This window comes from Phoca vitulina, unplaced genomic scaffold (genome assembly GCF_004348235.1).
Source record: "Phoca vitulina isolate PV1807 unplaced genomic scaffold, GSC_HSeal_1.0 scaffold23, whole genome shotgun sequence".
NCBI classification, from domain to species: Eukaryota; Metazoa; Chordata; class Mammalia; order Carnivora; family Phocidae; genus Phoca; species Phoca vitulina.
The window spans coordinates 4,476,848-4,493,835 of record NW_022589726.1 but is presented as its reverse complement, the minus strand read 5'-3'; the positions used below and the strand labels follow the sequence as shown (position 1 = coordinate 4,493,835).

Genomic DNA, 16,988 nt, shown 5'->3' with positions numbered 1-16,988 from the left:
GTATTTGCCTGTTTTCCCCACCCATGGCTGTAATTTAAAGTTGGCTAATTTTGTTATTGCAGTTCTGAAGCTACTAAAAGGAGGGCTGTCAGACCAGGTTTAGGGGGAGGGCCCTGCTCCAGGTCACGAAATGGTAGCTCTCACGTGTGGTAATTGCTACTTCTACCACCAACCTCAATTCTTTGTTGGTGACTTGTCAAGTTCTGCTGTCATGACATCTTATTTATGTTCTTCTCCTCAAGCACTAGGGCTGCCCTACCAAGAACAGAATTCTTTTTAAAGTTGAGTTTAGTTGGTTACAGTAGTCCCCTCCCCCCTTATCTGCGGGGGGATACATCCCAAAACCTCCAGGGATGCCCGGAACCGCAGATGGAACTGGACCCTATGCATACTATCTTTTTTCCTATATATGCATACCTATGATAAAGTTTAATTTATAAATTAGGTACAGAAGAGATTAACAATAATAATCTAGTAATAAAATAGAACAAGTATAATAAACTGTAATAAGTGTTCTGTGAATGCGGTCTCTCTCTCAGAATATCTGAGTGTGTTGTATTCACCCTTCTTGTGATGATGTGAGATCATACAAGACCAACACGATGACATGAAGTGAGGTGAATGATGTCGGCCCTGTGACGTAGCGTTACTGTACTACTGACCTTCTGACAATCTGTCAGAAGGAAGGTCGTCTGTCCAGACTGTCCCTGACCATGGGTAACTGAAACCCTGGAAATTGAAACCACAGATAAGGGGAGTTGTCCCTTATAAATTGACTTTATCATAGGTACGTATTTATAGGAAAAAAACATAGTATGGTGTTATCTGTGGTTTTAGGCATCCTCTGGGGGTCCCTCCCAGATAAAGGGGGACTACTGTATAGCTTCAATATTCAGTTTGCTGTGATCTTAGTCTGGGTCCTCTACGACACGACAATCAGAGGCAAGGAGGAAAGGGTGGCCACTTTACTTGGAAAGCGCTAGCCGAAGATAGTGAGGGTGAAGAAACAACAGAAACGAGGTAAAAATAAAGATGCAAAGCACTGGGACGTGGTGTGTCACCACACTGGCCAGGGGTTCCTAACAGGCCTGGCAAAGACATGGCAGGTGCTTGGCAGGTGTGTTGCTTGGTATGCAGACTCCTCTGGAAAGGCTGCAAGAAAAAGCCATACTTCAGAGTAATCCTCTGCAAGAAGGCAGCGGGGGAGATTTTTCTGTTCAGATCCCTTCTGTCTTTCATTTCCCATCAGCCAATGTTCACCCCATTGGGAGGTAATCCTTATATTTTCAGCCCTTGGCAGCCACTCAGGAAGCCAATTCCCATGCTCCATGGTGTGGCGTTTCATCCAAATCTAGAGAGACAACTCGATGGGATAAGGCTTAGAGTGTGGGGAGTAAGGGCTATGCAGGACCAGGGCTCCAACTTGAATTCCAGGCAGCTCAGGGAGTTCAGCAAAGGCAATAGTTGTGTTAAAAATACAATAGGGGTGTCAGGGTTACCTACAGCAAGAAGAGGCAGTAGAGGAAATCTGAGAAGGTGCACAAAGATTCCATCCAATACCCTTGCTTTGCAAAATGGAAATTTTGCAAAAATGAAATCGTACATATTGTTCTGATACTTGTTTTATTTTAAAAAGTCATAGCCAAAAAATAAAAATAAATAAAATAAATAAAAAGTCACAACCATTTTTTTCCCATCAGTATGTTGTGATCATTCTTTTTAACAAATGCCTAAGATTCCAGACAATGCATATGCTGTAATTTATTTTGCCATTTCCTTATTGATGGACATTCATGTTGTTCCCAATTTTCCACATTATAGTAATTATCCTTAAGCACTATGTATGAGTCTCTCTGGAGGACATATTGAAAGTGCTAAAAATAATTTGAAAAGAAAGATCTTATTTAAAATCAGTCACCACACTGTCTGGAGCTTTACTGATCTGATCCTTGTGACTGCATGAATTATGCCCCTATTGCATTTTGCCCAGGGCCAGGCAGTTCTGAGTTGATGCCCCCGACTGCAATCTGCTGGCTTTTCAAATGGAGGTCTGCAACACTGATACAGCATCTACCCTCCCAGGAGCCTCCTAATTCAGAGAGGAGATTACTTTCCATTTTTGCACATGTCCAAAGCCTTTTCACTTGAGTTATTTTGCCAGTGACTAAGTGTCTTGAATAAATAGAGAAATGAAATTCTATGCATTCTGACTCGCCCAGCCTGGGTTTCCCAAGCCCTATCATCTAGGGAGACGTAATTAGGCAATGGCCTACGGGTGAGAACTTGGACCAGACTGTGCATTCTCTGACCAGGGGTTTGAAGTGTTCATTGATAAGAAAAACACCACATGGAAAATTTTACATATCTTCTATCTCAGGTTTCAGGCATATGTTGGAGGAAAACTCTTTTGCCTATCTTGTTAATGCCTTGACATCTTGACGGTTTTGAAGGTAATGACCCCTGATGGGGAACAACAGGGACTCCATCTGCTTTTCTTCTCCAGGCAGCTCATCCCCGTCGGTCTCCAGCGCACCGCGACACCCTCTGAAGATCACTCTGGTGTCCATCCTTACTAATCCTGCAGTGGTTAACTATGACATTTCTCAAATCTGCAATTTTTCTGACTGTAATAAACCCATCGCTTTACTTTAAAAGTCAACTAACCCCTTCAGACAGTAGATTTAATTATATTATAGGATACAAACTAGCCTTTGTTCTAGTATCCTTTTGATTTCTTTCTCAGAGAATCTTAATAACATGGGCCTGTTATAAAATATAAATCAAATTTTACATGAAGCCATTTAAAAAATTGATCAGCCCGAATAGAAAAGACAAAATTATTAGTGTAACTTAGCCCTTAAAAGTGTTTGACTAGTCATGTTGAATGAACCAAAGAATGCTTTTACAATCTTAAAAAAACAAATCTGACCCCTGAATTTAGAACCCAAACAGTGTGTTTTTATTTTATATGATACCATTTAATATTTTAATGCACACATCTTATACCACTGTATTGGTTATTTATCATATTAAGCCTGGAGAATTAGTTGATAATTTCAGGTGAACAAATTACAACAACCATTTTTTAGGATAGTTTAATTATGGAATATATTTTGTGATTCTTAGTGATAAAATAATTTCAAAAATTATAGACTATACCTTCTAGAATCAGTGATTTCTAAGATCAGGAAATGCCTATCACCTATCACATTTCCGATCAGCATGAGTTCGCACTATACCAGTTCAAGCTAGAAAGCATGACATTTCTATTTGCTTGTGCAGGAGAAATTTCTCCTGTGATACAATTTCTATGTGATACGCTTTTTGAAATGTTGAAAATTGTTTATTGATCCCCATAATCACCTTTGCACATCTTCAAGTTTCCAGAGACCCCAGGTTGGTAGCCATTTTCTTAGGCAGGTTTGATATCATTTCCTAGATGGTACTAATGCTGTGAAACTTGTACCCTGCCTAATACTCTTCTTATAGTGGCCTTAAAAAGGCAATTTAATAATTATTATTTGATTCTGAGTCAATGGCAGAAAACAACAGAGAATAAGAGCGAGAGGGTGGGTACTTACTTCCATAGTTCCTTCCATGGTGAGTCACCACAGGCTGATTGCATCCCGTCAGGTGACAACTCCTGTCAGGCAGCCTTATCCATAAGTCCTTTTTCTGTTCCTGGTTCAAGTAACTGCCTCCTTCCTTAAACAAATCATTTAATGAGGTCTTTAAAGATGTACATTTGGTTTGTTTCCAGTATTGTATTAAGAACAATGCTGCAGTGAATAACTTCATATATGTCATTTTTTCCTTGATTAGGGATCAAAGGATTACTGGGAGTCGGGGCACTAAAGGCAGTAAGTTGGAAAGATAGGAAGTGAGATGTCAGAAAACAGAATGATGGAATTAGGATCATGAAGTTATTGATAATGACAAGGTCTGGAGCATGACTGCGGGGTGAGTGACTGAGGTATGGTGAGAACAATGTTATTTGAGTGGAGGAATTAAAAAAACAAAGAGACTATGGTGTTGGAAGGATCACCAAAAATATTTATTAAAATCACCGAGAATGAAGACTAAAGAGGAGAGTACCAGATTGTAGCTAATATCACTGAGAAACAAGAGCAAATGACCTAAGTGTCAATGGATGACAGTAAAAATGAACATTATTAGGTGAACTAATTTGATAACAAGGGCTTTAAAACTGAGGAATTTTAGTGAGTGGAGTGAGAAAAGTCTGAAAGTGACAATGAGAGCAAAGAGGTGGCCTACCCCACCCAAGGCCCCGGTATATGACCGTGGGAGAGAAACAGTCATTACATATGATGGTGGCAGGGGAAAGAGTATCCTCAGGGAAGAGCCAGGTTTCTAGAGCAACGAGGTGAATGAAATGCTGAGAGAAGAGGTTGAGGATACAGGGAATTTGGTTGATGATGGCTGAATTCCAGAGGGCACAGTGGAAGGATTCCATTTAACTATACAATGTTCATAAGCAGAACTTCTGCTATAGTCTGGCCAGTTATCTCCTTTTTGCCTGAAGTTCATCTTCTAGTAGTTTTCTTAAGAAAAGCTAATAGGAACAATGTTCCCTGGGTTTTTGCATATTAAAAACTCTTTTGTCTCTAGTCTTTATACTTGAAAGACAGTTTGGCTAGACTTAAAGTCTTTGTGTCCACCTTCTATATTTGAGTATCTTATATATGTTGCTCCACTGTCTTCTTATAATGAACATTACTGTATAGAAATATAAGACCAGCCTGATAGTTTCCCTTTATAAGTGACTTGATTATTTGTAACCTTCCCCAAAGGATTATTTTTTTCTCTCTCTGTAGTCAGCAGCTATTCTAGGTAAAATGTCCTTGGACTGTAATACAGTTTTTCAATTGAAGAGTTGTTTTTTAATGGAGCAAAGTTTTCTTCAATTGTATCTTTAAATATTTATTTTCTTCCATTATGTTGAGTCTTTTTCTTGGGGGGGGGAGGGACATAAATTATAAGTTTTGTAAAATCCCCTTTGCCTGTTTTCCATGTCTATGATTTTGTTTCTAATCTTCTTGACTCTTGCCATTTTATTTTGCTTGTTGTTCTCATTTCTTTTCTCTATATTGTTATCTTAAGTTTCTTTTCTCTTTTACTTTCCTTCTCATTTTGTCTTTATTTCTTTGAAGGTTTTGTTTTTTTTCTACTGCCTCTCTTCTGAATTATTCTAACTCGAGGTTCACTATAATCTTTCTTGAAGTCTTGCATTTCTGCTTTATGTTTTTGTTTGTTTTCTTTTCATAGAGGTGATTGATTCATTTATTTGTCTTTTATTTAAAAGACTTTATTTATTTATTTTAGAGAGAGAGAAAGACAGTGCACAAGTGGGGGGAGGAGCAGAGAGGGAGAGAATCTCAAACAGACTTTCCACCGAGCGAGAGCCCAACAGACGGCTCGATCCCATGACCCTGAGATCATGGCCTGAACAGAAATCACGAGTTGGTCACTTAACCAACTGAGCCACCCAGGCACCCCAGGGAAAGATAGTTTTCAAAAAGATTTATGTCATAGTGACATTTTACTGGTAAAGTGTGCTTCCCATGTTAAGTTTTGCTCCTTTTCCGCCAGATTTTTGTGTATTGTTTCTTTATGTTGGTGCTGTGTTACTTCCTTTCTTATTTCTCATCAGTGAATGAAATGTGTTTTCCTGGACTAGCGATTTTTAAGTTTCCAGTAAGGGTGGGAGGGAGCTCATTTTCACTAGGTATGGGCTCTCTTCTCCTACCACATGAACAGATCACTCCCTGCAAATATGGCTTATCTGTGTGATTTTTTAAAAATTTATTTTAGGAGGAGAGGGGCAGAGGGAGAGAGAGAATCTTCAAGCAGACTCCTCACTAAGTGCAGAAGCTGATACAGGGCTCCATCCTAGCATGGCTTGCCCCAGGTTCCATACCTCCTTTTGCAAAACAAAGGATAAAATTTCTTTAGCTCAGGCTCTGTTCCTTACCTTTACATGTTACGCTTTTGCTAGCAGTGTCTAGCTGGGTCTTCTTGCTGTTGAGATCCATCCCTGTGTTTTTTTCTGTCTACTTTCTCCCACATAATTTCTATTCAACTTCAGCTGCTTTTGGCAACTCCTATACATGTTCTAGAATCTGGGCAATATACTAGAATCATAGTTGGCAAAAGAAGAAAAAAATGGTTTGTGGATTTGGGGGGAGGGCGGTGTAGGTTGTGTTTATAATCCTTGTCACTCTCAAATGATTTCCAAAGATAGAAAAAGAAAATACTAATATAGCTAGTCATGCTCATACCAAAAGTTCTAATTCCTTAGAATCGTGATAGCCACATTTTATGGATAATCAGAAACTCATGTGTGTGGCCTGAATTCTCTCTTAATGATATTCAAAATCAGGGATTTTTAGGAAAACATTAAAAGCGTCCTTCAAAATTACTTAGTCAACTGTTAAGAAAATGTGCAAGAGCCTACCAAAATTAGGGATGACTCATGTCTCTTGGCTAGGCCTTACTAAAGCCTCAGAATTATGATATGCGGGAAACTTCAAGACCCCAAGAGACAGCCTAATTAAGGGTTTATATTATAATTATTCATTTACCCTGTATAAAATACCGTGCTAAGCAGTATTCAGCTATTTCCCATACTACCTCCAGTTTGCCTCAAGGTCAGATTCTACAATTATCTGAATTGTTTGGGTACTGAGCATTGCTGGCACTGAATTGGGGACAGAAGTCCATTCCTTGCAGCCAAAAGTGTCTGCTTGTCTGGAAAGATTTATTTCACATGGGGATGATGTCAGAGTATTTCTGGTCCTGAAAAATATTTACCTAAAACAGAAACTCACTGATTAACTTTTATTATGACAATGACGATATAGTTAGGGATGTGACCGAACAATTCTTGAGATGTCTGGACTGTATTCAAGCAGCGTACAGTTATTTCTACTCCAAATTGTTGTTACTGATAGTTGCCATCAGCCTGGATTACAATAGTTTCAGGAAAGAGAGCCATGTAGACAGAAATTTAGGACAATTTTGTGATTCATAGGCCACTTCTCAAATTCTAATTAAAGGGTGTCTTTTTTGATAGTATAGTTTCTTTTCAGGTCTGGGAAATTAAATTCTTCTTGTCACCAAGCTGCACAGATAGAAGAGTTACTTGGTAATTCGAACACATCTTGAGGTTTGCGTGCCAAAAGCAGCTGCAGAAATGTAAAGTATGGTTCATATTCATCAAAACATGTGTCTTTGGAAATCTGGGCTTTATGCCTACCAAAATAGTACAGCAACGCCTCAAAATCTATAATTCCATTAAGCCCAGTTGCCACGAGTTCAGTTCACATGCCTGGTTTGAGCCTGAGCTCTTCATATCCTGAAACCAAAGCCCTTCCTTTCCCCTCTGGTTTCAAGCTCAGTGTCTTCAGGTGTTTCATCAGATCAGCAAGAAAGCACAATCTCTCAGGCCTGGCATGCTGAGTAAGTTGGGCCTCTGAGAGCCCTTTCAATTCCCCCAAGTCATTGACCTCAAAACATCTCTTTAACTAGTTCCCATTATCTAGCCTGACTGCATTAAAACAAACCCAACTGTACACACAGCTTTGTCTTCGTCCAATCAGCTGATGCTGAAGGGCACGGGCATAAAACATGCTGACAACCATGACAACCTCCATTCTTAGACCGGGAAAAGAATCTTCTGCAGCTCAGGTCACGGACTTGCCTGATGAAGGTTGCAAGGTGCATCAGACTTCTCCTCTGTCTTGAGTTAGCACCGAAGCATTCCCTCCTACCCCACGTCATTGCAGATGCCCCACCTAGACCAAACACCCATGCTTATGCCAAACTTCCCAAATTCCTTGCTGGCAGAGAGAGCCTTTGAAAGCTTTCTGTGTTCTAGCTAACCAGGGTCAATTAGGTCACCTGTGGGGGGCTGCTTTATAACATTCCATTCCATACATTTGGCAGGTGGGCATCTTAAATTTAAAATAAAATAAATATGTTAACATTGTTAAGTGTGTGTGTGTCACAGTGGTTTTCAAACTTTTTTTTTGACATCTGGAAATTTAATATGCCAGGGAAATAAAGAGCAGCTAGCTGTACTAAATTGGGGCAGAGAACAAAAATGTGTTCCCCTGCCTTAAGGCCTGTATGAAAGTCAATTTGTGTGAATAGAGCATAAGTGTAAGAAAAGGAGATATATTCTTATTCTCACATCTATTTATATAAATTTATAAACATATATATAATCTACCATATTAATTATGTTACTTAGGGCTTTTCTATCCTTACTTAGTATTTTTTACCACTTGATCTGTTCTGCACGAGAGGTAAATTCGTCATGTTTCCTCTTGATTCCTCCTTGAAACTGCTGTAGTTTTTTCTTTATAAATTTAAATGCTATGCAATTTTGTATATAGGTATTTATAAGTGTGAGATCTTAATTTCGTATCTCATGCTTCATTGTTATAAAGTGCCTGTCTTTGTCTCATTTAATGCTTTTTCCCTGAATTAAGCTTTGTTTGAGATAAAATTCTGATTCTGGCTTCATTTGCTTAGTATCCTTTCATCTCTCCTTTTATTGTCATTCTAAAGCACTTTGCTTTCATTATCTTACGTACATAGAATATAGTTGGGATTTGATCTGATATTCCACCTGAGAAAAATTTTCAACTAATTGATACATTTAATCTTTTTAGGTTTATCGAAATGAAAGTTACGCTGTATTTTAGTTCACCTATCATTTTTTTTGGTTATACTTTTAGCTTATATGACTTGTTTAACTTTTTGTCACTATAGGGCCTGTATACTCTTTGGCGTGCATGTTTTTGAATTTGGAAGGCATGTATTTCTGTTTCAGTGGGTATCTTAATAACTTTATAACTATATTTTTAGATATTATCCAAAGCAATAAGCAGTATATTTCCTCTTCCTCCTATCCCATTCCCTAATTATATTATTATTATTTTTTTTGTAGTGTTCACCTTATTTCTTTTCCCTCTCAACTTCTTTTTGTTGTTTCATTGCTACATTGTCAGGATTTATTATTTACTCTCTGTTCCATGACCATAATTGTCACACTTGTTTTAGATTTAATTCTACAGTTAAATGGATTCAATGATCACTGTCAGTTGTTTTTTTGTGTTTTTTTGTTTTGTTTTGTTGGTCCTAAATTCATCTTTTGTTTCGCTGAAGTTCGTTCTCTACTCCTGTCCTACGAAAGGGCTCATGAAAACCATACTGCTTGCATGTTTAAAAGTGTTGTATATTACATTTGTATTTAAATAAGCTTCTCCGGGGGTGCCCAGGTTGCTCAGTCGGTTAAGTGTCCAACTCTTGATTTTGGCTCTATGTTTGGTTAAAATTTTCTTTTGCTTAATGGCAAGTTTTTTTATTTTTGATTTTTTTAAAAGTTATTATTTATTTGAGAGAGAGAGAGAGTAAGAGAGAGCACGAGAGGGAGGAGAGTAAGAGGGAAAAGCAGACTCCCCACTGAGTGGGGAGCCTGATGCAGGACTCATTCCTGTGACTCTGGGATCTTAACCTGAGCCAAAGGAAGTCACTTAACTGACTGAGCCACCCAGGCGCCCAATGGCAAGTTTTTTAAATGAAAATTTTAATTTGGCATTTCTTTTTTTCCTATTCCCTTCTTTTTTTCTTATGGTATCTTTGCATGCTGGTTCCTTTTTGATTGATTACTCATCTTTGAAGAAGAGGTTTTCCAAGTTTTCTAAGATATGCTATGTGCAAAAAGTTTGTGCTGAGGAGGGGCCTGGACCATGTTCCAGACTAACAGAAATCCTTATGATACAAACATTGTGCATGACTACCTTTAATTTCTCCTTCTAAGAGACTGGCAGTTGCAGGACTGCTCAGTTGCACTTTTTTCCATCTTGCCTCCCCAACAGAATGCTTCCCGAGTATATGGTATGTTTGAACATTCCTCTTTCAACTGTGCCTTCTCCTCTTCTCTTTTATAATAAGTCAGGTTGACTGGAGGCCCTGCTGCCAACCCATATACTTGATCCCCTTGTTTCAAATGCAGGATTGTTGGTTTTGCCCTTAAGGTAAGTCACTTACTTGTGTGAAAGTGTGCTTTGTTGATGTTTTCTGACAGCTATAGCCATCAACATTTTATCTGATTGGTTAAGCCTGGGTCACACGCTCGCCCTTGAAGAGGCAGAATTCAGTTCCACTTGAATCATACGGACTGAACATGGTGAAAGGGTACTTCTCCAAATAAAATCATTGTGCTGATTTCAAAAAGGTATAATGGATGCTGAACATGAAGGAGAGACAGAGAGAGGGAGAAAGAGAGAGGATATTTAATCACGTCTTGCATTAAACAAATTCATCCTTTGAAGTGTTTCTCCTTTCCTGTATTTATTACAGTATAGGCACTCGTTATCTCAAAGTAGCTTCCTATCTAATCTTCTCTCCTCCCATTTCCCCTCGAGTACATTCAAGGCATTGCCACCACATTACTCTTCTTAAAGCACTGTTTTCATCATTTCACCCTTCAACCCAAAATCTTTTAGGAACTCCCTTCTGACTCCCAAATGCCACATTCCTCAGTTGGCATTTATAATCTCCCAGGGTCTGGCTGCCACATATCTTTCCAGGCACTATCTACCTGTTCTTGTTGCATGTGCCCCTAATCTGCCGTGCTCCCCATCACTGAACACATTGCGTGTTTTCGTTATAATGCCTTTGCTCTATTTGTATGTTCTTCCCCATCACCATTTCTCTCCTCCTAAGTCTGATCTCAGGTGATGAGCCAGAGATTGCTAGTTATTTCTAATATCTGTTCTTCTCTTTTTCTTTAGTATTAGAACTACTGATTTTTAACTGGGCACATCGTTACTCAATAGAAATGACATGTTTCAACCTTACTTATAGTTAAGTTCTGACCAATAAGGGGCAAATGTAGTGATGTATACAAGTTCTGAAGGTTTTTTTTTTTTTTTTAAGATTTATTCATTTATTTTAGATAGACAGAGAGAAAGAGTGAGTGGGGGGACGGGCAGAGGGAGAGAGAATCTTCAAGCGGACTCCTCGCTGAGTGTGGAGTCTGATGCGGGGCTTAATCCCAAGACCAATGGGATCATGACCTGAACTGAAACCAAGAGTCAGATGCTTAACTGACTGAGCCACCCAGGTGCCCCTGCAAGTGTTCTTAAATAAGAGGGGTGTGTCCTTTTCTACCCCCATCTCTTTTCTGCTGGCTGGAAATAAGGATGTGATGGCTGAAGCTTGAGCAGCCATTATGGATCATGAGGTAGAAGCTGCATGTTCAGGATGGTAAAGCCACATGATAAAGAGAGCCTGTGTCTGTGCTGATTGGAGAGCCATCGTATCAACCCTGAACTGTCTATACTTATATAAGAGAAATCATTTTATTTTGTGTAAGCTACTGCTATTTGGGGTTTTTAACTGCTACAGAAACCAACCCCTCCATTAAAATACATAGTTTAGGATAATTTTCTGGTGGCCATTGATAGCAATCCATTCAAAATCTAAGCAAAATGGGGGAATTCTTTTAAGAATACAAGGATTTGTCACAGAACCTATAGGTGGGGATGAAGGAAGCCTCAGGAATAGATTGGAATCTGGTACTCTGGGGAAGCCACAAAGTCCCCTCATTGTGTCTCACCCCTCCTTCTCTTCTCTCTCACTGCAGATTATTTATGCACTTGGCAGAGTGAAGCAATAACTATGTGTTTAATAGATGGCAATTTGCGTATCAGTGAGATAATATGGATCTGAAGCCAATTACCAAACTTTTCCTTTATGTATGTAGCTTGTTAAAGTGACTCTTTTGAAGAGAACCATACTCTTCAGAGTCTAAGCTCTTCTGTTAACCTTTTTCTCTAAGCCCTCCAATTTTTTGCAGTTGTTTATTCCAACATCAGAAAGAGGGCCTGAAATGCAGAGTTGTCCATAACTGATCTAATAAAAGACATTTCAGAGACAGTTCTGTTTTTGTACAGGAGTTTCAAAAGCAAATTTTTATGGGAATGCCAACACTGGCTCAGAAATAATTATTTGCTAGACAAGGAAATGATAGATTATTTTTGGTTTATTTTTCCCTGTAACCAGCTTTTTTTTTCCTTCGTTTTTGTTTTTTCGCATTTTGCATTGTTCTTATTTACTGTCTGGGTTCCTGCTTTTACCTAGTTTTTTGCCCTTAAGGATTTCTTACGTTTTTGTCAGCTTATTGAAATATTTGATAATATGTTTTATCTATTTTACCTAGCACTTTGAGTTGCTTTTGGTGGGACAATTAGCCATTCTCTAGTCTGTCATTCTACTGGACATGGAGTCCAGTATGCTTTTTAGAGTTTTAACTTCATTTGTTTGTAAGATATTACCCTGTTCTGAAGACCCAAGCCCTAACTTTGGTAGTCCAAGTTCCCCTCTATAAAGAGGAAGACTACCCTTCTACCTATGTCAAATTGTTCTCTGTAAAAGATTCATGAGATAATTAGCATGAAGTCAGTTTGAAACTGGAAAGTACCCTGTAAATTTTCTGGACTTTGTAAACAAAAGAGGCAAACAAGCAATAAAAAATCATAACTAAGGATAACAACCCTAGAATGACTTGTTTAATTTAAAATTTCTACATATTTGCAATCATCTTCATTTTCTGGCATCAGGTATGGATGGGAAAGTCTTAAGATTTCTTAAAAAATACAATATTATTTACATGTTGTATTTGACATTAATTGTATAATTTATTTTTTAATGAAAGAAAAAGAAGGCAAATTTAAGCACACCACAAAATCTATCATCACATTTTTAAAGTTTGTGAAGGGTCTGTCCCTTTAATATATGGGTGAGCAATCTAACCTAAGATGCTTACAACACTTTATATACTTCGCAGGCTTAGATTCTGAGTGTCTCACACTTTGTAATCTATTTTGGTCTCTGTGCTGCAAGGACGATGAAATGTTATCATAGGTAACTACTCATATCGCTCTTCTCATTCTCAAACAGTGCTCACAGGTTAAGTATGTGAGAGGAAACACCTCTAAGTACATTCCAAAGAGCCTCTTGGATGCTAGGTGATTTGCAAATGGACCAGCCTGGGACTCAGGCATAAGGTTACTGCTTACTATTTCCTGTAGATGCTCCGTATCTTAACTCCTACATAGAACATATCATAGGGCCTGTCCTCTAAACATTTATTTTTTTTTTTAAGATTTTATTTGTTTGACAGAGAGAGAGAGAGCACAAGCAGGGAGAATGGCAGGCAGAGGGAGAGGGGGAAGCAGGCTCCCCACTGAGCAGAGAGCCCGATGCGGGGCTCGATCCCAGGACTCCGGGATCATGACCTGAGCCGAAGGCAGACGCTTAACCGACTAAGCCACCCAGGCGCCCATCCTCTAAACATTTATATACCAAGACAGCACATCTGCATGTATGTCATTTACTTATCTGCATATATTGAGCCAGTCCTACTACATGTCAGGTCTTAGGCTTGTTCTCAAGAAGCTCATAGTTATTAGGAAAATAGACAAAACCACAATTATCATTCTATGTGATAAATGCTAGAAAGAGACAGGGTCCTATGGGAGCACAGTTAAGAGCACCTAACCCATACTGGGGTGGGATAGGGTTGGGCGGCAAGCCAACAGAGAAGGGTTCACAACAGAATTGATGCTTAGTCTGAATAGTGAAGGATAAGCAGGAATTAGATAAGGAAAAGGAGGAGGGTTAGAACTTAAGAAAAAGGAGTAGCATATGTAAACATGACATGTATGAGATAGTATGACAAGACTGTGGAACCCAAGTAGTTTGCTGCATGCTGAGTTTATTTATTCCACCTAGTTACTCTTATGCCTGTCTCCCTCGCTATGTTCCAGTTCTTGGGGTGGAGACTGTGTGTAATGGTTTCTTTGTCCCTACATGGGGACAAAGATGGAGCACAGTAAATGATGAATAACAGTATTCATTTAGGACATGACATGAATGACAGGGGGTAAGGGAGAATGTTAGGAGTCCATTAATGGAGGAAGTTTATTACCTAGTGACAGTGAATAGGAAATGGGATAGATTTAAGAATTACTTGGGAATTAGAATGGATAAGACTTGCTATATTGGCGATGGGGTATAAAAGAGTAAATAATGACTTTCCAGATTTCTGTTTGGATTATAGGTAGACAATAACAATAATAATGTTATTAGTAGTAACAGCTGATATTCATTAGGCAGTCTGCATCATGCAGTACACTGTTTTACATGTATTAGACCATTTAATCTCTCAACGCCTCAGTGAGGTAGATAGGCTTTTTATTCCTACTTACCGATGAGAAAATCGGGACTATTAGAGATCAACTTGCCCAAGGTCACCCAGCTAGCGATAGCGATTTCAATCCCAGGAATTCTGATTCCTGTAGTCATACACATAATCTACTCTTCTTCACTGCCTCTAACAAATGTGATCAATATTTAGAATGATGATCCTATTCAATGTCTGTCACATAAATTGCATGTCTTTTACTAAACATAGAGACGCATACGGTGATCGCCTCTTTTTGATCCGATTTTGGGAGCTCGGTCCTGTATTTTTCACTTTTCCTACCTGGAGAACCTAAAGTGGGGTGGAAGTCTGATAAAAAAAAAAGTTGACACAAAAGATGAGAGAAGGCGAGTACAGAAGGACTTTCTCGAATGCTCCAGCCGCTGCTCAAATGATGGAATCTGGCTCTATCAGGCTTCCTCTGCTCCCAGCCCCAGTCGCACACGCACGCACACGTTGTACGACATATATGGACGCCAAGTTTCAGGTTGGTTCTAGCAGTCCTCAACTCACATCGAAGGTTCATTTTCCAACTCCTGGACACTCCACCACGAAGTTAACTCGAAGCCGCCTGTCGAGCCCAGGGAAACACCGCCCAGCGAGGCGAGTGCTCGTTCCCAGGGCAACCACCCGCGAAGGCGCCTGGGGCACGCGCCCCGGCACCTGCGAAGAGTCCCGCCTGGCGCCAGGGGGCGCGGGAGCGCGTCGGCTCCTCCCGCCCCACGCCAGCCCCGCCCCCCGCCCCGCCTCCCCCCCCATCGGGCCAGGCCGCTCCCGGCTCCTGGCCCCGCTCCCGGCGCAGGCGCGGTCCCGCGCTCCCTCGGCGGCTCCCAGAGCAGTGCGCCCACCGTGCCTGAGTGTAGCGGCGTCGGCCGGCCGTCCTCTTCCTCTTCTCGCTGCTTCAGGGCGCGCTCCGTACAGCGCTGAGAGCGCCCCTGGGCGCGGGCAGTGGCCGCGGTGATTTCGTCAGGTGAGTGCAGCCGCGGGAGGGAGAGGCCCCGGGCGCGGAGCACCGCCCCCCTCGGCGCTCGCGCGCCCGCCTCCCTCCCGCGAGCCGGCCTGGAGGGGCAACCGTGGCAGGTGCAGGTGCGGGCGCAGCGCGCGAGGACCCGGCCCAGCAGCCCCGGCCCGGCAGGCGCGCTCCCTCGGCTCGGCACGCGGGCTTTAGGACCCCCGACAGAGGCGGCGGCAGGGCTCGGCGCCTCGGAGTGTCTGGGGCCGCTGGGGCGTCGGGCGTCGGCGGCTCCTCCCCCGCCCCCCGGACGCGGGCGCGTTACTCATTAACTGCGCGGTCCCGAGCGCCCGCGGCTGTGAACCCGAATCCCGGTTACCTGTCGGCGGGGCGCGCGCGCGACTCAGAGCGGGGGGCCCGCGGCCGCGGAGGGGGGGCTGGTTCTAAGAGAGTTCCCGAACAAGTGTGGAGCCCGGCGCTGCGCGGGATCTGGAGTGGGGTGAAGCAGTAGGCTTGGACCTGGAGTCTTAGTAAAGGACAAGCGAGGCTCCGTGCTGAGGCGTAGAGGTCACCCTCGGCAGGTTTCGGCGAAACTTGGGGGGCCCGAGCAAGCTCCAGGAGTCGCGCCTTAGGTGACCGCGCATTTCGGCCTGACTTTTGTTTCGGGGAGTTAAGACGAGCTGCACGGACGTAATTGTAATTACACTGCCCTTCCACCGTTGACAACTCCCTCCGACCGCCCGGGGACCAGGCAGCTCTAATGGACTCTGGAAGTGATGATGTTAGGTGGAATCTGCAGCATGTGAAGAGTTGCCAGAAAACAAATCTGTAATGGCTAAAGGGTAAGGTCTTGAAAATTAAGAATGCTGAGTTAATACTGACCCCTAAGAAGCGATTTAGTTTCGTGGAAATACAGCATATTCCGAGGCTACCTGTTTCACACTCCTGTTTCCCCCTCCAACTCTTTCCTTTCAGTGTAGGGAAAAAAGCCGTGTAATCTTTTGCCATGGAATGATTACATAATTGGAGGAGACCGATAAGCGGATTAAAACAAAACTGTTCTTTTTAAATCGATTGAAAGACCCAGTTTCTGTTCATTATCCTCATTCTTATTTTGTTCATATGGTGTCTTTAAAAAACGGTGAATGACAAATCAAGGAGAAAAGAGACAGAATAGATTTGTAGGCTGATCATAGTAAATATTTGATACTGTTAAATATTCCACCAGTTTTATGGGGCCTTGTTCTGTTAACATTTGTTATTTATTTACTAGTCCTGTGCGTTTTGATGGAACTTTTCATGTTGGACAGACATTGAATCCCAGCTATGGTTTATGTGATCTAGTCCTAAAGCCCTTGTGGAATTCATAGAAGTTAGTTTAGCAGTTCTACAATTTGGTGTGTGTATATATATAAATATATATATGTGTGTATATATGTGTAACAGTAAAGTTATATACTAGTCCATACATTTATTAACCGAAGTGGACACATTAATATAACTCTTCCTTGTGTGTTTGGCAAACAATTCAACTGTAGTATTGAATACCTCTCACCTTTCACTAGAATGGATATTTGCTGTTTGGCCACTTGTGGGTTTTCTAATTAGATACACTTTTACTTTTTGAATTAGTATAGTTATGCATATGCTTCCGTTAGTATATTTTTCTTCTGATTTTCTCTAAACCCTCAATTCCACACAACACATACACAGACATTGCACAAATAATTTTTACAA

General features: G+C 41.0%; 1 protein-coding gene across 3 annotated transcripts in view; it reads left to right on the top strand.

Moving 5' to 3' along the window:
* Nucleotides 1–15,078: 15,078 nt before the first annotated feature.
* RAB3IP (RAB3A interacting protein) overlaps nt 15,079–16,988 on the top strand; it is a 44,538-nt gene continuing 42,628 nt past the window's right edge. Inside the window, exon 1 of one of the 3 annotated variants that reach the window (XM_032420426.1) lies at nt 15,079–15,269. Coding sequence is in view for 2 of the 3 variants with exons in the window: in XM_032420427.1 (XP_032276318.1) it covers nt 16,083–16,093 (11 nt within the window). In the remaining variant the exon portion in view is untranslated. Of the gene's footprint in view, nt 15,270–15,585; nt 16,094–16,988 lie in introns of those variants that run through there. The other 2 variants (XM_032420427.1, XM_032420425.1) reach the window with 2 other exon arrangements.